Consider the following 22,807-nt stretch of genomic DNA (forward strand, 5'->3'; position numbering starts at 1 on the left):
TGGAAGTTCCCAGAGCCCGAGGTGACGTCCTCAAAATGCTTGTTTTTCTGAAAAATAGTCTTTTAACTCAAAATATATTTAGTTTCCGATCATATAAAACAAAGCAAAGCAGCAAAACTTAAAATTTTGGGAAGCCGGAACCAGCTAATTTTGGGCATTTTTCACGATTAATGGATTGATCGACTTACCTTTTAATTTCTAATGATTTTTAAAAGTCTGTGTCTACAGCTTAGTTAATTATTGATTAGTTGATTGACAGAAAATGTATTTTCATATATTTTGACAAGCGATTCATCGTTTCAGTCATTTTTCATGCAATAAGCAGTCCAGCTTCTCAGATGTTAGGATATGTGGCTTTTCTTTGTCATATCTGATAGCAAATTGATTATCTCTGAGTTCTGGACTGTTTGTTGGTAAAAACAACTTATGAAGACGTCATCTTGGGTCATGAGAAATTGTGATGAGCACATTTTTTTGACATTTCCTAGACTAAAAGATTGATCAACTAATTGAGAAAATAATTGTCAGACAAATCAATAATTCAAATATACATTAGCTGCAGTCCTACCTATGTCCTGCTATGAATGAAGTTGAAGTTCAGGAGTCAAAATATTAATTTTCTAATTAATTGCAGCAGCTGCTCAGTACAGATATCCACACCTGAAATGTTTAAAGAGATGACTAAATACTGGTGATGACTCGGTATACACACTGTCCATGAACATCAGTGATATTCTCTAAATATAACTTCTCCCAGGATGCTGTTCTGCCTCTAGTTCTGCTTTTAACCTGACCATCGATTGGGCCGATCCTGTGCGAGGTCATTAGCTCCTTCCTCCAGGGCCCTCCTCAGATAACAATGGGCTCTGTGTTTTTCCAAATGAGGATAGATTTAGTTTTCATTAATTCATACATTCTTCTCCACCCTCCCTCAGCACTTCAGCATCCAGTTGTCTTTTCATCAGGTGCCAGTCAAACCCTTGGAATATCCATCCCAGGGGAAATCTACTGAGCAAACTGATTCCTCAGGATGGAGGCTAACGAATACCCTCGACATTACCAAACAAACTATCGTAGTACTACAGATAAATCTTTCTCTTTTTTCCCTCTACTCAAGGCCGGGTTGTATCATGTTGATAGAAATGTGATGGGGAATGTGAATGCATCCAATCCAAGAGATAAGATGCTTAGAGTCAGTCAGTGATGTTACATCATCAGCATTAAGGATACCTGCATTACTGGAACTCATATGTAATCATGTGAAAGTATTAGCATAATCTACAAAAGTAAATTATATTGCATCTTCTTTATAAAAGCTTTGTGCCCGAAATGCCTAAAATTTCTTTGAAGTTATGTTGTTGAATTGGAAAAATGTAAGCACGTTACAGAGTCCCTCTGCTATTACAGAAAATGTGTATATCAGTGTTTGAGCAAACTCGAACCACGTCACCTTTTCATGAAGCAAAGTGGAATCTTTATTTTCTGGTTCCTGTTTAAATTTCATTCACATAAGAAATAAAAGTTATGTCAGTGGCATCCTGGTGGCCGAGTGATTGAGACACACACACACAGACACCCAGTTTTATTCTGGCTGGAAACCTTTGTTGCACGTCATCCCCCTCTGTCTGTCCTCTGTTTTCTGTGGAGCTCTAAAGTCACTGTCAGTAAAGGCTAAAAATGCCCACAAAAATCCTTAAAAAAACCCAAAACGTTATATTAGTATTTCTGACATACCCATGCCCATTCTCAAGCCCCAGCGGTAGTTACATCAGTTGGTCTGTCTGTTATTCCAACAGAAAGATGTAATACAATAATTTTTTGTCTGTCATCACTGTCAGGTCAGACTTTCCACTTAAACAGCACCTTTTCCCATGACAGCCTAAAACTCTAACAGCTGGATTTCCATGAAATTTCTGGATATTTGAGGATATTTGGTGACCCCATGACCTTTCCTCTAAAGGCACAAAATATCTGCTTGTACAGAGGAAATATTAAAATCTAATGGGCAGATTGCCTTGAAATGGTAATGAGCACATTCATACTCCCCAGAAGCTGAACAATTTGGACACTCCTCTGGCACCAACCTCAAATATATCTTTTTTTAATGCATAATAAATACACAAGTACAAAGACACACAGACATACATGGAAATTGACAGAAGGAGCTAAGATATCAGAATTTAATATGCAGACAACTTTCTATCCTTTTATCCATTTTAATGTTGATGATTCTGTTGTCTTTTCTCTAACGCCACCCTCCTTTTGACCCACTTCTAAATCAATATCACCAGTCTGTTATTTGTGTGTCCAAAACTAATACTTAAATAAACCTTAAGTTCTTTTTATGCCAAAACTGCTTCACAAAGATTTTGGAGATTTGTCTCTTGCATCCCAACAGCAGTACAGTATTATTGAAAGCATTAAAACAGCATAAACATGGGAGCCAACACTATTTGCAGCACAGGGTTGTACTGAATGCCAGCTGTCATTGGTGTGGAAAAAAAGAAAACGTCAATTAGCACAAATGTTGGATATCAGCATTATTATCGACTGTCGTGGGGTGGAAGTGGTATTGAACCCAAGTTTCAGGCTTTGTGTTCCTCGGTGTGTCTCTCAGGATGAAGTGGACGAGCTGCGGGCAGAGATGGAGGAGGTACGAGACAGCTACCTGGAGGAGGAGGTCTACCAGCTGCAGGAGCTGCGGAGGGAACTGGACCGCTCCAACAAGAACTGCCGCATCCTGCAATACCGCCTGCGGAAGGCCGAGCAGAAGAGCCTGCGGGTCGCACAGACCGGCCACGTGGACGGAGAGCTGCTCCGTAGTCTGGAGCAGGACTTGAAGGTCTGTGAGAGTGTGTCAGTGTCTATATTTATGTTTTGTGTCTTTGTGTTAGGGTTTGACCAGTCACCACTGCCAGCTACTTTGTGCTTTTATTCAGTGTTTTTAGATTTTGTATGCCAGATTATTACAAGTATTCCCCCAGAATGTTATCACTGCAAGCTGGCAAAGCTTTAAAACAGAAACAGACATTAAAACTCTCCACTGAACCCAAACTAATGAGATATATCTATTTTTAACAAGGGTAGAAGTTTCTTAAAGTAGTGACCCAGAACACCTTTTCAGTGTTAAGAAAAACCTGGGAAACAGTAAGTGAATAATTGATTTGCAATAAATCCAACTGGAAAATTTAATTAACAAATAAAATGCGTAGATACTTTTTCATTCCAACTGTTTCAGGACTGCAACTAAAGATTAACCTGTTAAAGTTTTTTGGGGGGATTTATCCTTTAGTCCATAAAATGTCAAAAATAGAGAAAATTGTCTTTGTTACAAGTTCCCAGAGTCCAAATTTAAATTGCTTGTTTTGGCCTGATCAACAGTAATGTAGGAGTCAAATTAGCTGCGGACAACAGGACTGTGGATGTTTGATTTAGCGGTTTTAACACAGACATCTGCTTGATGTATTTGTCTAACCCTGGCATGCATGTATGTGTGTTGGTGTTCAGATGTGAGCCCAGATATAAATATATAAATGGTGTATCGTGTGTGTCAAAGACACATATTATAAAATATGAATGTACCCATTTTGTGTTATCTGTTTGTTGTTCTTGAACATATCTGTCGCTGTGATCTCAGGTGGCCAAAGATGTGTCGGTGCGTTTGCACAACGAGTTGGAGAGCGTGGAGGACAAACGCAGCAGAGCTGAGGATGAGAACGAGCTGCTCCGACAAAAGATCATCGAGGTGGAGATCTCCAAACAGGCGCTGCACAACGAGCTGGAGAGGACCAAGGAGGTGAGAGGATAATAATGGAGATTTTTGATACGAGGCTGTTGCAGGTCATTGGAAAACATTTGCTTTCCCGCACGCAAACCTGTGTTTTTATCTCAGCAGATGCTAATTGTCTATTACATTTGCAGAAACAAAGCAACAAAATGATTCTCAGATGTACACAGTGGTGAATGAATGATGATACCATCAGAGAGTGCTGAAAGTGAGTTGTGGTAGTCATCAGAAAAGCAGTGAAAATGACAACTGTGGTGGATGTGATTATACAACAACGGTGTTGTCGGCTATGCTGTTTGCACAGGATGAATCTCCAGCCTTCCGTGAGATGCTAGTCAATGTTGTGGCCACTTAACTATCTGCATATAAACGAGGGGAAATCCCAGTTAATGTGATGCTATTTCAGATCAATGGCGATCACCGGCCTGATCAGCAGGGTCGCTGCAGTGAATTAATTTCAGCTCCTTGACAGACCTCTCAAAACAAGTGCTTTGTGCAATGATGCACAGACTATCTGAGCAACTTTAGTCTACATGCATGTTATTTTTAATTAACAATATAAAGTTGTCCTTATTTACAGCTTAATTCTGGTAGAATATCTGCAGAAGAAATGAAGCTCCTGAGTTCTACAAGGATACTTCTGATATTCAGGTAGAGCTACAGTACTACTCAGTACTACCTGAAGTTGTTACCACCCTCACAGCTGAGGTGTGTGTACAAGGTCACCTCCAGGCCAAAAGTCAGTTCCCATAAACGTCTATCCAGAAAGAAGTTCAACAATTTCTTCCAGCCAAGACTCTTTCTTTCTGTTTAGCTCTGCCGGATGAAAGAGCTCACAACCGTTTTGTGAAGTCAGAACCAGATCTTTGCCGGGGTTTTTAGCAGTGGAAGCAGCAGTCTGTTGGTAGTGTGTCTTATGGCATTGTCAGTACATATCTTAGCTAGGAATGTTATATATTGTTATTTTCAGAGTATGTTAGGCTACCAAGAAATCAATTGGCTATCACTTGGTATCTCAGTGGTACAATACACGAGCCAGGACACTTTTTATGAAAAAGGAAGTGTGCAGTTTAAGATTTTTTGGGGCTTTTTGCCAAAAGTTTTCGACACACAGCAAATGAACTTAATGGATAGACGAGAATGTCAGTGTTTCGGGGATATAAGAAGCATTTGATAGGACATTGTGAGCCTTAGTAATATCAAAAATATAGGTACGTTTTCATGGATTTTTCCACTTTTATTGTTTTTCTTTTTTTATTTCCAATTTTACTGAATATGTTTTGAGTTTTTGGACTACAACTCCCATCCTGCTTTGGGTGATGTTAACAGGAAGTATCACGTTACCATAGAGTCATGAAGTTAACTATTGGATACACCTGAGCCCCATTTTTAGCCTTGTTTGTTTATTTGTTTACATTTTGGTGAATCTGCACCATAGAAAGTCATCATTCATTGTTTTTAATCCGTTCAAACATTTTGTATTAATTCAGTTGGCATTAGAATCTTGAATATATGCATTGTGAAGTACCGATGGTATTTGCACCCCTATTTTACTACTGTAGCTATAGAATTCAGACTTTTGTCTATGAACTTTTGTATCACCGTTAATCTCATGTTGCTCAGTGGAAAGAGTATTTGCTTTGATAGCAGTGAAGTATGGTTCTTCTTACAGGTAATAAGATGAGCGGAGGCTATTCTCAGTGCTGCTTGGGTTCAGCTGCTTAGACTAATCGATTCTGACAACAGCAGGTAGCATGCCGTCCGGCAACAAAGAGAAAATAGGCTAATACCAGACCAGTCAGTATGGCGATGTGGCTTTCTTTCTTTCTTTTACTGTCGTCACGTGTGCTGCTGGTTTGATTCCCAGCTTGTGCCGCAGTGACACCATATGACCTCTGTAAGTGCCTCTGTAGGTCTTCCACTGGTTGAAAATCTATATTCTGAAGCAGTTTATGACCTTAATTATCTGTGTTTGCAACATTGTTGTTTTTAAAGGCAACTTATCAGCCCCTCACTGAGCTGCATGTGCTCGGACGAAGACAGAAAATCCATGTCTAGCGTGGATGTGCTAATGCAGCAAATACAAAATCCAGTTTTTGTTTGACATCGCTTGACACTGGTAACCTTTTGGAGGAAAATGATTGCCGAACAGTGAGACAGAAGTGAGAGGATGTGCCACATGAGGAGTTTTTAAAATTTGCACAGCAGTTATAGTATTGGTAGTGGCTCCAGACCCTTAATTCTGAGCAGTATTGCGATACATAAGACCACAGGATGTCACAGACACTTTTGTACACAGAGAAAGAGGCGAGGGAGTGGGAGAGAGGCTGAGACAGCGGTTGCTCCAAATGATTGCAGATTTTTTTTGTGTTCCTCTGAGGTTTGTCCCAGAAAAACACAAGACATCACGTGATGCCATGCCCCCCCCCCTTACCAGAGGCGAGCGTTTATAATGCAGCACCCCGATATTTTCCTTTTGTTGCATGGAATCCACAGTTTCTTTGTCCAGTATTTTTCCATGTGCTCATTTTGAAAGTCTTTAATTCATAATGAACAGTGGGCAGGGGCAACCCACTTGTTCTTTTTATTGTTGATAACAGGGGATGATAAGAGTGTTTGCAAACACTGAGTTAGAGATGAATTTAAATGTATGAATCTAAGAATCTGCCCTTTGCTCTTGGAGTTGTTCAGTTACAGAGATAAATCGCAGTGACAGAGGAGAGAGGAGGAGCACATTTGACTGATAAGAATGTGGTTCATCTGGACTGAAAGGTTGTTCCTTTCCCTTTCTGCTTTAATTAGATCTTGTAAACTGTGACCCAGGTGTAATGTAACGCAGTGGAAATCCTCCACACTCCTTTGGATTTTTACAAGCTTTTAGAATTCCAGCGGAGGCACCTGTGTCTTCTTCCATTTTGTTTTTTAAATGATCTTTTGTTTTATTTGTTTTATCACTAAAGTAAAGTGGTAACACACTTTTAGAATACAAACAAACTTTGTCAGTTACTTTTCCTATCAAACTTTCTCTGCACAGCAGTGAAAGGGCAACTGACCCCTGGATAGTTTAGACATCTCTGGCCTTTTAAAGCTCATCTCCTCTTGTCCCTCCTCTGTACCTGTTCTCTGCTATCAGAGGCTTCACAGTGTGACTCTGGCCCAGAGATTGGCACCCATGCATGGATTAATCCAACAAGAAGTCCTGTTATAAAACAGCCTGGCGTGTTTTGGTACACTATGATGGGAGAGCGAGAGAGAAAAAGACAGAGAGGCAGAGTGGCAGAGAATGGCTGTAATCAGATGGCTGTAGGCCCTGTCTGCCTGCTTTACGACCACAGCTCCACAGCTTACAGACCTGATGTTAAACAGTTTAGGAGGGCTGGTTGACAGGACCCTCTGTTGTTACAGTGTTGGCCTGAGGATCAAATTGCTGCTGCTGCTTCTGTGCGGTCAGTACGAAGGCGAACAACGATTGGTCGAGAGGTTTTTCATTCCTCTGACATTTGAAGAAAGGCCCACTGATACGTGTAATGAAATGGAACTAATGAAATGTCAACGTGCATAACAGGAGCATCAGGTGATTTATTAGGTGTTCTCTGTCCCCTGTGATAAATTCATCTTTCATTACGGCAAAATGATAATCCTTTGTGCTGTGCTTTTCCTCCTCAGTGAACACCAGTAATGTCTCCGATTTGTTGACATGCAGAAGCATTGACTTGACATCAGATCTCATGCGAACAGCACACAATAAAAAGCCAAGATCTACATATGTTACAACACATTTTGGAGGCACTCTACTGCAAAGGAGGTGTAGGAGTATTTTATTGTGCTAACCCATTTAAACACCACATTCTGATTATACTAGTAAGATTATGGAGACTACTCCCTTTGGATTAGGTGTAATTGCATTATTACATATGGATACATATAATTCTGCTGACACCCAGATCATGTTTACATTCAAATAATTTTCTTTAAAGGGACTAGTTACCCAAATCACAAAAAACATTTTCTTTCATAGGGACTATTTTTTTGGTAAAAAGTAGTTCCAATGAAAACCTGAAGGTCTGCGGATTATTGAGAAACTAGGACTTTGTTTCTGGAAACCCACATTATTATTGAACTTTTTAAATGCCATTTTTTGTGTAGGTACCACAAACAAAATCCCACTGACCTCCATTATATTGGAGTGGTGGCAGAAATAATATGGGAAAACCCAAACTCTCGATTGCATGCTTAGTAGGGGTTTGCATTATTTGACTAATCACTTAATACTGAAAAGTTCCCATCACAATTTCCCGGAGCCCAAAGTGATATTCTAAAATTTCTTGTTTTGTCTGACCAACAGTCCCAAACACACACATATTAAAAAAAGTGGAATGGAGCTGAAACGATTTGTTAATTAATTGACAGAAACTATTCTGTTTTTAAAATGATTTATCATTTCAGTCATTTTTCAAGCAAAAATAGTGAAACAATGCAGAATATTTTCTGGAGCCACCTTCTAAAAAGAGATTTGTTCCTTTTCTTTGTCATATATGTAAATTGAATGTTTTTTGGTTAATCGGACAAAATGAGCAATTTCAAGACACCACCTTGAGCACATTTGTTTTTACACTAAATGATTCATCGATTCATTGAAATAATCGATAATGAAAATACTAGTTTGTTGCTCCCCTAAAACAGAATTAAAACGATTAATCAATTATCAAAATACTTGCCGATTAATATTCTGTTGATCAACTAATTGATTAATCAACTAATCATTGCAACTCTAATCGATACCATTTTCATATCTGTACTGTATATATAAAGCCACATCTAGCAGCTAGTTAGCCTAGCTTAGCATAAAGACTGGAAATAGGGGGAAACACCTGGCCTGGTTCTGTCTAACAGTAACAAAATTTGCCTACCAGCACCTCTAGTGGGATGTAGCCATCCTCTAAACATTTTAATCAGAGTGTTGGCAGCAATTGCATATTTTTGCGCATGTAAAAATAGGAATCGAGGGTATCTCCAAGAGCTGCTCCAACCTCAAGTCTTTAGTTGCTGTGTTTCACTACTACAAAGGTAAGAGAGGGGAATGCCTGCATTCTTAATAAGTCACGTCAACAATGCCTGAGTGGGAGTCACTGCAGTCATTTGTTTCATGTCAAAGCCGCCCCCTCGTGCTCCACTCTCACTTTTTTCTCACAAGATCTCAGCAGAAGAAATGGTGGCTTTGAAGAATCTCGTGATTCTCCTCTTCTCATCTCTGCTTCTCACTTCTCCTTCACATCTTCTCCTCTCCTCTCCTCTGCTGTGGTTCCCTGTTGGAAGAGTGTGAAGGAATCTCATTGACCTAGTTAATATCTTGTGTCTGACTCCACCAATGGGAATGAGAGCAGGCGTGAGGAGAGGAGTAGCGTAGGGACTCTGCTGTAAGTCGAAATCTGCTGCAGTGACACGCGTCCATATAAAGCATATCATCACACAGCTGCTGTGCAGTTTGCATGATTTCTCCATTTACATAATTGACAGGAAAAGGTGTTTACTGACTAAAATATGTTATTCAGGTAGAGATCACTAAAATAAAAAGGGCAGACCTGTATTGTGAAAATGTTATAAAAATAAGGCTGTTAACTTTATGACAGTAATATGTATGTTTATCTCAAATATAAGGATATTTGAAATAGGCTAAACCGCACGGTGTTGTAAAGCATTTTAGAAACAATGACATTGTTACCCTAAAAGCAAACTATCACCGACATAAAGCAAATAGGGAAATCATCAATTCTGCATTCAACCCTGGAGTGATATGTTATAATTCTGACGCGCTGTCCTTTGAAGTTTAAAAGCCTTGAAAATGAAATTCCTCCTCCGTTTGAACATGTTTCGCACGTGTTTGAATTTACAGAAGTATCAAAGCTGCCACTTTATAATCTTAAAACATCCTGAAGCATTAGCTGTAGCAGCAATCAAAAAGTGTCTTTAAATGTCTTAGGACACATCAAGGGAGATTTAATTTAGATTTTTTGATTTAAAGCACCAGTTAAAGTATCAAAGCTGGCAAAATTCTACCAGTCAGGATATATGTCTTTAAATAGTCAAAGTATGAAAACATGCTAAATTACAGTATGCAATATATTATGAGTTTTTATTTCTATCTCCACAAATATTGAGATTAAGTTTATGGAAGCAAACAACATCTGGGAGCTGCTTTCTACATGCTTGTCTTGCCTGTGGGACCCAAAAACATTTCTCTTTCCAGTATTGGTTCCATGACTGGTGCAAGTTCAAAATTGCTGCCGCCATTTTAGTTCCCTTTGTGGTGATATTTATATTTCGAAATTTAAAAAAACTCACTAAGGTAAAGATAATCCATATATACATATTTCAGAGTATGCATATCTAATCTGCTGCAGGAAGATTAAACATATTTGACTAGAAAAATGAAAATACTACGTCTTATTTGTCAGAAACCTCTCCAAACAGAACATGAGATGTTGCAGCAGACACCTAGTCGAAATACAGGAGTGGTGATCAAATGTAGTAAGAATACAGTTGAACAAGACAAAGAAGCTACAGCCATGCTAGTGGCTCTGTGAGGCTGTACTTAGACACAGTAGTGCTTTGAGCTAAATGCTAATGTCAGCATGCTAACATGTAGATGGTAAGCAGGTATAATGTTTACCATGTTCTCCATCTTAGTTTAGCGTGTTTGCATGCTAACTGCTAGTTACATGCAATGCTGCAAGTGCTAATTAGCAATAAAGACAAAGTCCAACTGATGGTTATGGGAATGTTATCAGTTTTGCAGGTATTTAAGTATTGGACAAATTAATTTTTAAACAGATGGTGGCGAAAGATGAAAAATCGGGATCACCAACGTTATTACAATTCATCCTGAGGGTGAGTGATAAATGTCTGCCCCAAATTTCATGGCATCCATCCAATCGAATAGTAGTTGTGATATTTCACTTAAAACCACAAATGGTAACCTCATTGTGGTGTTAGAGGAAAAGTCAGAGAATTACCAAAGTCATTAGTATTCATCCTCTGGGGACCATGAATGTTTGCATACAATTTCTTGGCAATCTGTCCAACAGTTGTTGGGATATTTCAGTCTTGACCAAAGTGGTGGACCAATTGACAGACAGACAGACAGACTGACACTGCCATGTTGCTAACATGGCTAAAAAGCCTTATCTCTCACAATACGCTGCAAAGCTTAACCTAGATCTGAAAACAGCAGAACATACACAGTGCCCATCCAAGGTTGGTTTCTTGGATACTTCTCCACTGTAACAAATGGTATTAGCAGTTATATTTAGGGAGGTTGACAGCAGCTTGGCAGGCTGTAAGTCAGACTGAATCATTGTGTTTCTCACCTCTCCTCCAAACACAAGTAACAGACAGGCCATCAGGAAAATAGAGTTCCCGATAGTATGTTAGGGGCCGTAGCCTTGAGTGAAATATAGTCTTCAACAAAACAGTTTTTGGCCTTGCCAAAGGCCGCAGAGAGTGACGGTGTCGGTTTTGATCAGAGTTATGCAGTTGAGTTATATACTGTATCAAGAACGATTATGGAATCACTTGTGGGCTATTTCTACTAATGGGGGGAAAGAGGAAGTACGTTGGGGGGGGGTCACATCATAACAAAGCTCTATTATTCATATTTTTAATGGATTAGCAATGGATCAAATGACTATGTGTAATGTGAAAGGGGTCACTTGTAGACAAACCCACAGAGATTTATCACTCAACTCTCTCAAATGGCAAATAGACAAAGTTAGCAACTTGCTGATGAACACAGTGGAGCATTTAGTGGCTAAAGAGACAGATATTGTTTCTCAGGACTTGGTAAAGTGAATATTGGACTAATATTCATCTGGTGGACACAAACCTGACTCTAAATAGTCAATTGTTTGCTAACATGTTAGTCTTTATGTCAGGACTGTGTGTCTTCTGCCCCTAGTGACCAAAAAATATCAACAAATTGAGCTTTACGTTTCCTATAGGTGAGGTGAGGTAATATTGTAAGTAGGGCTGGAATTAAATATTTTCATTAAAAAATCTGCTGAAAAGTTTGACGTTTAATAGAATAATTGGTTATTCTTTAAAATGTCAGAAAATTCTGAAGAATGCCATCAGAAGAGCCCAAGGTAACTTTAAATTGGTTGTTTTGTCCGAACCACTGTTCATAAACCAAAGAATTTCAATTTACCAGAATATAAAATGAAGTAAAACAGGGAATATTTGCATTTTCTGGCATTTATTCTTGAAAACTTAAATGATAACTTACTTTCATCTCTCAAGTATTGTATGTTAGATGCATTGGTGACCAAGTGTTTCATCTTGTCAGGAGGCCTCAGAACTAATAACAGCACTCCTTTAAATCACAACTATGATGATGTAAGCTCCAGTTCTCATTTGCTACATCTCAAAATAATCCAAGCCCGTCACATGTTCAGTGTCAGCCCGCGGTTCTCTGTGTCAGAAACTGTGCGTACCCCTGTTTATAGATGATACCACAGGGCGTGTGTGGAGTCAGTGAGGTGCACTGTGGTCTGATGGACTAAAAGAGCTCATTTCATGAGGCAGGGGTCAGGGACTGTCTGAGTCACAGAGGGTTGTCACCAAGTTCTGGCCAACAGCAGCAGGGTGATACAGGGTTGCGTCAACAGAGATGTGTAGAGACCAAAGGTGGATTCTACAGGCTGTCTAGTTCAGAAGAATATCACGTCCTTTGTCATAAAAAAGACTTGGAAGTAGTACATCAGACACACAGTCTTTGCAGGTTCTGGTTAAGCAATTAAAAATACCCACACCCTACTTTCTCATTCCCAATAATTTCCCAAAGCTGGCGTTGAATGCTTCCATATATTTAACTCTTCTTAGTTTGATCTGACAGTTTTGGATTTAAAATTAGCCACTTTCAGACTGTATTTGTTTTTATACAGCGTCTTGTCCTTAGGCAACATTTTCTTGGCCACTTGGGGGGGCAGGCAACAAGCTGTAAACACAACACGGACCTCTTAACACCTCATAAAGTTGATACAGTTGCCTATTTACACATCCAGCAGACACATCACAAAGCTACAATAATAATAATTTGGAGTTGTTGTTTCTGACCAGTATTCACTTTGCTTTAGCTCTGTTTTAGTCTCCACCAACTCCTGAGGGAAATATTTGGCTCTTAAGCTGCTAAATGCTCCACTATGTTCACCAGCTAGTTTCTAACTTTGTCTTTCATTTGGTGCAGTGTACAGTGGATTTTTAGAGCTATGTTGTTGAAAATGAGGTGAGAGTGAACAAAAATAGTAGTTTTGGGCTACAAAACCAAAACAATGACCTAAAATGCAGAGCTGGTGATCGTTATCAGCATGTCACTACTAGTGATACCTTTCACATAAAACAGCCATTTTTTTATTGTTGATATAAAGTATTGATAAGTGCAGCTTTAAATGAAACAATGTTTTTTGTACAGCATGTTTACATTCCTTAAAGTAAGGTATCAAAGACAAAAAAAATTGGTAACGATACTGAAACTCAGGTATGGTATCGCCACTAGTGTTGAAATTTTAAAACTATATTCAGCTCTACACACAATAACAAAATGTTGTTGATCGACACACAAAAACTATTTGATGCAGATCTGACCATGTAAACTTTTCACTGAGCGGAACTCCCTTGTAAGTCTCTTGTAACTCACCACGCTTTTAACTTTCTAACAATCCAAGGGCAGATAAGCTCCTCGAGAAAGTACAGAGTGGTTCTTGGTCAAGCTTGCAGTATCCCTTTGAGTCCTCTGTATCATTTTCAAAGTGCTCTATTTTGGGAAATACACTGGTATTGGAAGCTGCATGGGCAACAGCCCCTGAGCATTTTCTCCATAGAAGTAGATGTAGCAGCATGTATTTGAGCGTTGTGGAAGCCTATAGATTCATGCTTTCGTTTGAAGTGAAGTGCGCTCATTATAAAAGATGAGAAGAAGTTGAAGACTTGGAAGGCAGACAGATGCTGACATTTCCATGTCTCTGGGGTTGTATGTTGCACACAGTCATGATTAAATGATGACTTCAGCAATAAAGACAGAGACCTGCCTATGCGGCTTGTTACACTTCATGGCAAGACTTCATCAAAAGCTGTGACACCTTAGTGAATCTTCTCCCTCCATCCTCCTCTTCTACTCCCTTATAATAGCTCTTCTTTTGAAAAAATAACCCTTCCTGTCTTTCTCATATCTGCTATACCATTATACATATTTTGCATTATGCAGACATGTAAAACAGCCTGAAATTAATATCTAAACTTTATTGTTTTATTTTTTGCAGGGCTGTGTCCCAAATCTTCTTTTTCAAGTAGCAAAACAGAAATTTCTGTGAACCTCTGATGTCTCTGATTGTTATAGTAAATTGAAACACTGAGTGGTATTCTTTAATTTTGGGTTTTGCCTTTATAAAAGTAACAGTTTAGTGGATGGCATTTGGTGGATAATTTTATCCAGATTAATCTATAGTAATGTAAGTGTGACCCACAGAGAATCAAACCCTAGCATTGATCCATAAATTCTTTTCTTTTAAAGCAATTTTTATTGAAACATTGGTTTACTAGACAAGTATTAAAAAATGCTACACTTACTTTTTTAAAGAGGACATGGAGAGAGAAGGACAACAGGATTAAAAGGTGTTTTATTTTTTTATGATGCATCAAATATAAAATTGAATACAAACAATAGCTTCTATAGTGAAGTGTGTGAAGTTAGGCAAACATTTTAATCAGATTATCCTAAAGGTATCTTCTTCCATGGAACTGAGAAAATCTGTGCACCACCTTTTGATGTTGGAAACTTCCGTAGTTTTTCATAGTAATAATCAGCTCTGCAGCAACTGTGGCTCTTCTGTGGCTGCAGTCTCCTTTATGCCTGTGATTCCTTCTCAAGAATCATGAGAAAAGCCGAAGATCCAGCTCAGCTGAGGGAGGAAAACCTCCACAGCTGCAGAAACACTTCAACTAACTCTACTTTAGCTGGTAGCTGTCACACCTACGGACACAAATCCTTTGATATGAACCTCCATCTGATAACGAGTCCAGGCAGTAAATTAGAGAATAGAGTAAACTTTATTGTCGCAGAGGAGAAATTTGTCTTGGGCACAGGGCTACAGTCCGTTGCTTCACATAAAAGACATTGCAAAAACATGAGAAGCGTTTGATGCGATGAGACAGTTGCTTTATGTGAAAACATCTTAAAACATAAAAGGGACATTTGACATTGACAACACACCGGCTGTAAGAAACTGTAAGAATTAAAGTGCTAAGTGCTAAAGTGCTTGTGTATTTATTGCACATTGCTCTATTTCACTAAGATTTAGCACTGGAGTTCAGCAGCTTGATGGAGGCTGGAACAAACGATAGCTTTGCGCGGTTTGATTTGCTCTTTGGCACATGGAGTCTTTCTACCTGATGGCAGAGTTTCGCAGAGGTAACGACCCTCTAGATTACTCCGGGGCTCTGCTGCCACCTGAGCTCAGAGTTCGTTATCTTTTACAACGTTCTGTGGTGGCTCGGTCGTCCGCTGGGATTTGGTAATAACACAGCCTTTCAAATCTCACTTTCCTCCTTTATTGGCTCCCCTCCTACTATTTTCAAGACACAAAGATGGCATGTGTGCCGAGGTGAAGGCCCCTCCCTCTTATTATCAACCTATTGTGAACCTTTTGACACACACAAGGGGACAGTGAAGTACTGGGTGGCGGAAAGTGGCGCGGGGGTGAGGACAACCTCATTATCAGCCAGCTGGACAGCCCCGTCGGCCACTCACACCCCCCCTTTTAACCCTCATTCCACATCCTACACCCTCCTCCAACCCTCCTCCCATCCAAGCTCCTGTCACAGATGAGAATAATGCTCTGTTGTCTGCTTCCCATTAGTTAGCAGAAGAAACATGGCTGGAGCCCAGAGGGAGAGACATCCAGGCTACCTCTGCAGAGTCCCAGATAGACTGATAGAAGTTTATGATCATACAGTTATTAGGTTTTAGTTATCCGTGCCTTATTACCATAGACACATACTTAATGAGCACAGAATTAAGACCCAGACTCTTGAAGAACAACTTGGCTGATGCTAATTATGAATTGTAGATGATCTTAGAAAAGGCTGCAGTCCCTAGCTAGATGATAATCACAGGCTGAAGCTTAATAAGATGCTGATAAAGGCTTAATTAAAGCCCGGCAGCCATATTGAGAAGGCTGTTTACAGAAACAATCAGATATAGCACAGACTAAATAGGCTTATTGTGTTTTTCACTGTTACACTGGAATGATATTTGATCCAGTGAATTCAATTGTCAGATCTTTGGGATTCTATCAAGGTATTTTATATTTATGCATATTTAGTATTATGAGCCCTGACAAACTTTTGTTTCTAATACGAGATGTCGGAAGGTCTAACGTTGTTCAGAAATACGCTATATCAGGTTTTGGATACACAGACAATACAAAAAGAATTAGGGCTGTCACAATATCAGATTTTCACTACACGATTATCATGGCCAAAGAATTCACAATAACGATATTATTGCGATATCTATAGAAAATCTGAAAAACTTAGGGTTAATTTGTTGTTGTTTTTTGTCTTTAATGGGATTTTTTGAGACTCACTAGTTTCCTCCGTTTTCAATCGAAGCCCCTTAAAATTTGCGACTGACGATGCTTGCGTTAGCTCACTTGCTAACAGCATCAACACACCTGTTCAAAATCATTCTGCTATGATCGAAGTGGATCAGCTTAGAAAGGTACTGCAACAGGCTATCGATCACTATTCTATCATACTGATTGAATATTTAATTTTCTTCCACACACAGACAGACTAGCCAGATGAATAAATTTGAAGATAGAATAACACCAGATTTATCCCTTAAGTCAGAAATTCCTAAATACAACTGAACCAACTGGTTCAAGACAGGTTACATAAAATAAAGAGTTGATCCCGGTTCTTTACATATCTGAGTCAGTGATATTTGTTATGGCAGGAACAGCATTGGAAATGTAGTATCTCTTTCCACTTGTGACTTGTCAGCATTATTTTGCCTGCGGGCTCCAGTCAAGGCTAACTCTCCGATCGTATCCGTCTCCTCTGTACATCATGATGAAAGCAGAGAGACATCTGCCTCCCCTGCCCTCTCCACATGATTCTCTCTATCTCTGCACATTACACACCACTGGCACGCTGCCAGTCTGCCATCCCAGAATACTCGGCAGACCTGCTGAGGTGTTTGCAGGCGGATGACATGGCAGCTCTTCCCTCCTCCTGGCCTGTCTGAGCCACAGTGTCATTTATAGCTGTTAGCGTTGCTCCACAAACGGGACGACTCTTGTGACACAGTGAATTTTTTTTTTTATAGCCTCCACTTAAAGTCACGGGTGTGAACTGTTGTTGAGAGTGCAGGCTTTTTTAGATCAGATGTGCTTTAGGTGACCTCGAGACAGAGCAGTTGAGTGAAATCCTTTCACATATATTGGTCTGTTTTTGTCACCCGTGTCTCCCTCTGGAAGGGTTTTGCTGAGTCTGCATGCTCTTTTAAAGCACCGACCTGCAGCCCACCAAGGGCTATGTTATAACTTGGGCTGCTCATTCATTTCTTGGTTTCAGAGTTAATATTTGACCTTTAGGCTATTGTTACCATCTACACTTTGCTTTTATTGTCATTTTGGACTTGTAGCCTTCTAGTAAAATGAATGACAATACCACACTTTTGTCTAATGGAGTTAATCTTTCTTCTTTAAGTTTTTTACCTCATTTGAAGGTCAGACAAATAGGATTTTCCAACCAGGACAATACAGTAAGAAGAAAGAGCGTTCATGATATTTTGACTGATAAATTTGTTAGCCAGTCATGAACAGTTTCAATTCAAAAATATTGGGATATTTATTACTCTTCAAATACCCATAGAAATCAATTTGTGTGAACATGTATTTAGTCCATTTAGTCTGATTTTCTGTGACTAACAGGTCACACTGTCACAATATAGGAAACCCCACCAATGCAATACAACAAACACTTTATAACAAAGATAATAAGAGCTGTTAGGAAATACTTCTTGTCTCGGGGCTGGAGATCTGTTCAAAATGTACTTGTTCACTGATGTCAGGTCATCCTGCCTGATCGCCTCTTCATGTCCCTTTTTATAACAGAAATATCAATCACCACTTCCCCCTTCTGGCGTCTAGTAGTCGGGGACCTGTATCCCTGTGAGACTCCACCACCAGCCAGCTCTCTCGCAGAGCCACGGGGGGGAGGTTGCCAGTTCTGCACTTGTCAACCCTCCACATCAGCGAAAGGGCTAAATCAGGCCCACAGTAGCTCATTGTTTATCATGTCTGCATCTAGTCTGTCAGTTTGTTCTTTAAAGCCGCAGTGTTTGATGAAAATGTCAAGGCATCCCATAACTGGTAAACTGTGACACTCGCTTTTTGGTTGTTCGGGTGTTTTTTACTCCTGCTTAAAAGACAACATCTGTCATTCAAACAATACTAGAGCAGTACTGTGGTATCTTTTCCTTGGATTTTCTGCAAATTAGGTTTTAGTTAAGTTCTTTGTCTGATTAAGCATAATTGGTCTGTCTGTTCAGTGCAAACACACTAATGTGGCTGCTGCAAACATGGAAACAGATCACTTCAGCTACCAAAAGGATTTCTTCCCATGAAATATCTGTAGAGAACAGCAGCAAATGTTAATGTCATTGTAATACTAATCTAACTGTATCCATCAATTTCTCAATTCTCTGTGTTAAAGAAGTCCCTGCTCTCAGTCCTTCTATTTCCAGGTCTGATTTTTCGATTTGCCTGTCTCAAACCATCCATTACCATGGCTGCCAGAGATGGACAGCGCAGCCAGGCAATGGGTCATTTAATACTGTGAGAAGATTTCCTGGCTTTACTACTGTTCACAAGGCAACCAACCAGTGTAGCTTCTGACTGAGAGCCTGCAGAGACATCGTTACCATTAATTATTACAGTTCAAAGAGTTCAAAAGCATTTGTATTTAATTAATACAGTTTTTTTCTTTTGGATAATATACAGTAGTCTACTTACTTGGTATTCATTTCATCCAGTTATATAAAAAATGAGTGTACCAGCAGAAGAAGCAGAAAATAAACACTTTAACAACAGTTGTCAGCTCTACTAGATCAGGGGCATCAGGAACCCTCCAAGGGGTCACAAGATAAACCTGAGGGGTCTCAATATGATTTACAGGATAGGAAAGAAGACAAAACAGGCTTCTGACACACAAAGTACTATATCTTTTCATGTTTCTTGTGAAAAACTGGATACTTTGATCTCCTCAGGCCTCTAAAAAGAATTCAAATAAAACACTGAGAGGGAAAATCACTCTTTGGTGGTGCTACTCTGGACTTATTGACATATGCATGTAACATGTGACAAGGGGTTGCAAGTAGATGATGCTTCATTTTAAGGTGTCATAACCACTTATTTAGATAATAATCATCCAAAAATCCAATGAAAAATCTGAAGAAATAAAAACCTGAGGATTATAAATTACTATGATTTTTAAGAGTGAATTATTCATTGGTATTGGCAGTGGAAACAGCTGCTTGTCACACATTTCTTTTCCTTATTGGTGTAGGCTCAGTTATATGTAAGATTGATATAAGAGGGCTCTATGTGCCCTCCATCTTATCTGTCTCCACCTGTTCTAATATGCTGTTATCTTGACAAAGATAACACACAATCCTCACTGCCTCTCTCTTTTAATCCCCTTTTCTCTACTGCTCATTATTAAAGGGTCCCAAATATATCGCTTTAAGCACTGTTATACAGAACTGCTGCTTTCCTAATCATTTATGACTTTTGCTTATATGCAGAATATGCAAATTATGTTACTGTAACACATGTTGGGCAGAGCTTCAGCTAAAATGACTATAGAATATATCTATTAATGAATCTGGCCAATCTGTGTGTCGTGAAGGGACCTGGAGGTGGAGCTGATTGTAATTATACATTTCAGAGAAGCTAAACCTGCTAATGGGAGCGCTCACTGAAGTGTAGCCTCTCCTCTCTCCTGCTCCCACCGTGGGATCTGCTGATTCAGCACTGCACACTCGAGGCATTTGAGAACCAGTTTGCCAGCAAGTTAATGTATCAAGCATGCAACACACACACAAACACAATGACTAATCATAAGGCTGATTTTGAGTTACGTTGGTAAACCTCGTTTTACTGTGGAGGACAACACTTTGCAGCTATTCATGTTTGCTAAATTGCTTAGTCCTTATCCTCTAATCAAGAAAATTGCTAATTATCATTGGCAGCTAATTACCGTATCCTGTTGTTTTATTTCAAATTAGGATGAAACAACAACACAGCTCTGTTCTGTACAAGGGATTAGTATTAGAATTTCTTTCTGCTTATTTCACCTAAAAGTTGTCTCAACCTTGTCTTTGGTTCGTGCCAGTTGGCACCGTGGCATCATGTTTTCTGCAAGCAGCATGCCAGGCTGTCGGGTTGTTAAGGGAGATTTGTAAAGCGTGAGTGAAAGCAGAGTGACACGCCCCATAAAAGCTCTATTGTGCTGCTCTTTAATGCATGTCGGGTCTCATACTGCGGCCAGGGCTGGCTTAGTGAAGAGGAACAGTATGGGAGTGACCCTCCGCTGCACACACGCGACCTCCTGCAGACACACACATACACAAACATTAAATTACACACTCACAGGCGGGCCTGTTGTGCTCATGTTGCAGCACAGGATGATATATAACTTGTGCATGTCAGCAAAGGTCGCTATAGCTACCAGTGTCGATTCGTAGGAGAATGAATGTTTTCTCAATCAGCTATAGGACCTACAAGTCTCTAGTGGGCAACCAATAATAGCAGCACTGTTGACACCTCATATAACACACCTGTTAATTCACAGGATGTATTGCCACAGGTTTATTGCTAAAGCAGCAATAAGCTGTATTGGAAATTACAATGCAAATGTGCTTCTTACTGTAAGTGTCATTTTCATTTGTTTGTTTGTCGACAATAATAGGTAGTTATGTTTTCACCCCTCTTTGTCTGTTATTAAGATATCTTAAAAAGATATAATTCTATTTGTTTGAAATATGGTTGACAGATAGTTCCAAGTCCAATAATCAGTTAATTAGTTTTTTGCAGTGATGCGGATCATGGATTTCCCGTATTATACGATTATCACATTTCAGCCATAACTATTATGCTGCATTCGTGGACTGGAAGAAGGATCTGACATCTAGGACTTCTAAAAAAAAGCGGCTAAATATCATCTAATTCCCAAACTATTTCTTTTTATCAGAAAAATTAACCTGAACAACAAATGATAAAAAGGTTGGCTGCAGGTTTGTTGCAAATTGTTCAACATTGAAGGTTTAGGCTCTACTGAGGGTGCATTAAGTTCTCTAAATTTATAAAACTTTATGTGGTGGAGTATCTTAAAACACACAAACCAGCACATTTACCATGGTTGGAAACACTCTCCACACTCTGCTATTGAGAAATGTTGATATAAATTGAATTTACAAATACACTGTAGGAAAAAAAGAGTTAGTTTCATGGTCTGTCTACTGAATGACAAACTGTTCCCACTGGATGCGAAAATCCTTGAAAGTCTTTGTGATTTGAGAAAAATTTAATAACACTACGAAGGTTTTTGAAAATAAATGGCCTTGAAAATAGAATAAAATCACAATATATCTAGCAACTAATGTCACCAATATGCTTCAACTTTCTGCTGTCTCTCTACAAAAATGAACACTTACTAAGTGATACTATCTTACTAAGATACTAATATGACAGCAGTTGATATATAGCTATGATGTCTTTACTTAGAGCAGCGGAACAAGCTGTAAACATAACACTCACATATTATCACCATATAAAGTTGATATGGTGACCGTGTTAGCAAACAGTTACAACTACACAACCAACATGGAGCAATGTTATTATTCACTTGGAGTCGTGTTTGTGTGACCTGACAAATGTTAGTTCAATATTCACTCTCCTTTTATCTAGACGGTGAAGTCCCTCATTCGTCCAGGAGTGTTCCATCGTAGAAAAGGTTTCAGTCGTAGTCATCTGGACACTGTTTTCAGAATCAAGACGTTTCGGCTCCCATCTGGAAGTCATTCTCTGTGTTGCTTAGGCCCCGCCCTCAGGAAGGAGTCTTCTCGAGTGTCTGCTTTTACCCTGCATAGTTTCACCTGAAACTGACCTTCTTTTGTTTCCATGATGGCCTAGTATTCAGGCCTATTGTTTTCTGGCTGCATCTCCCTCATCACTGTTAAATACCTCCTTTTATCTCTGTTTTTGGTCTCCACCAACTCCTGAGAGAAAGATCTGGCTCTTTAGCCGCTAAATGCTCCACTCTGTTCACCAGCTAGTGGCTAACTTTGTCTGTCTGCTGTTTGATGCTGGGCAGGCAGTGTACAGTGGGTTGATCAGAGCTTTTTTGCTGAAAATGGCGCTGCTGAGAGCGGTGAGGTGAACCAAAACAATAAAATTTCTGGCCTGAAAACCAAAACAAAGAGCTGAAAAATGCTAAAAAGTGAGGTAGATTTGAGGGGGACCACAGGGTCGGATGATAATTTTCAGTGAGTTGGTCATGACAATTGACCCAATTCACGTTACATATCGTCACTTGATCCATCATTAATATAAAAACATTGATTAGTGCAGCTTAAAGATCATGTGTAAAGCAAGTATATGATGTCTAATTTTGACCAGTGGTGTGCTTTATGCCAAACCATGCACATTTTCAGTTTCACCAAACAAACAACATTTTGTTAACACATGTCCTTAAATTTGATGTGTGGGAAGTGTGATGTGTAGTACCATGCCTGGCATCCACTCCTAAGCTCTGCTTCTGCATTTAAAAGCATACGTCTCTTAGTTCTAACATTAAGGATTTCACATTCACCACAGAGGTGGGGAGCAATCTCTTGACAGCTATTGATGTCAAGATGCAGGGGCGATAGTCTTTTTACAAGAGGCTCACATCTGCTGGGGA

The 22,807-nt window shown here is 39.4% G+C and overlaps 1 protein-coding gene across 9 annotated transcripts in view; it reads left to right on the forward strand.

Annotated features, from left to right (window-relative positions):
• LOC122886466 (microtubule cross-linking factor 1) overlaps nucleotides 1-22,807 on the forward strand; it is a 71,165-nt gene that overhangs the window by 3,105 nt on the left and 45,253 nt on the right. For all 9 annotated transcript variants that reach the window (XR_006380357.1, XR_006380358.1, XM_044218704.1 and 6 more), the window contains exons 2-3: nucleotides 2,618-2,842; nucleotides 3,638-3,796. Coding sequence is in view for 7 of the 9 variants with exons in the window: in XM_044218704.1 (XP_044074639.1) it covers nucleotides 2,618-2,842; nucleotides 3,638-3,796 (384 nt within the window). In the remaining 2 variants the exon portion in view is untranslated. The remainder of the gene's footprint in view (nucleotides 1-2,617; nucleotides 2,843-3,637; nucleotides 3,797-22,807) is intronic.

Source organism: Siniperca chuatsi, linkage group LG13 (genome assembly GCF_020085105.1).
Source record: "Siniperca chuatsi isolate FFG_IHB_CAS linkage group LG13, ASM2008510v1, whole genome shotgun sequence".
Classification (NCBI taxonomy): domain Eukaryota; kingdom Metazoa; phylum Chordata; class Actinopteri; order Centrarchiformes; family Sinipercidae; genus Siniperca; species Siniperca chuatsi.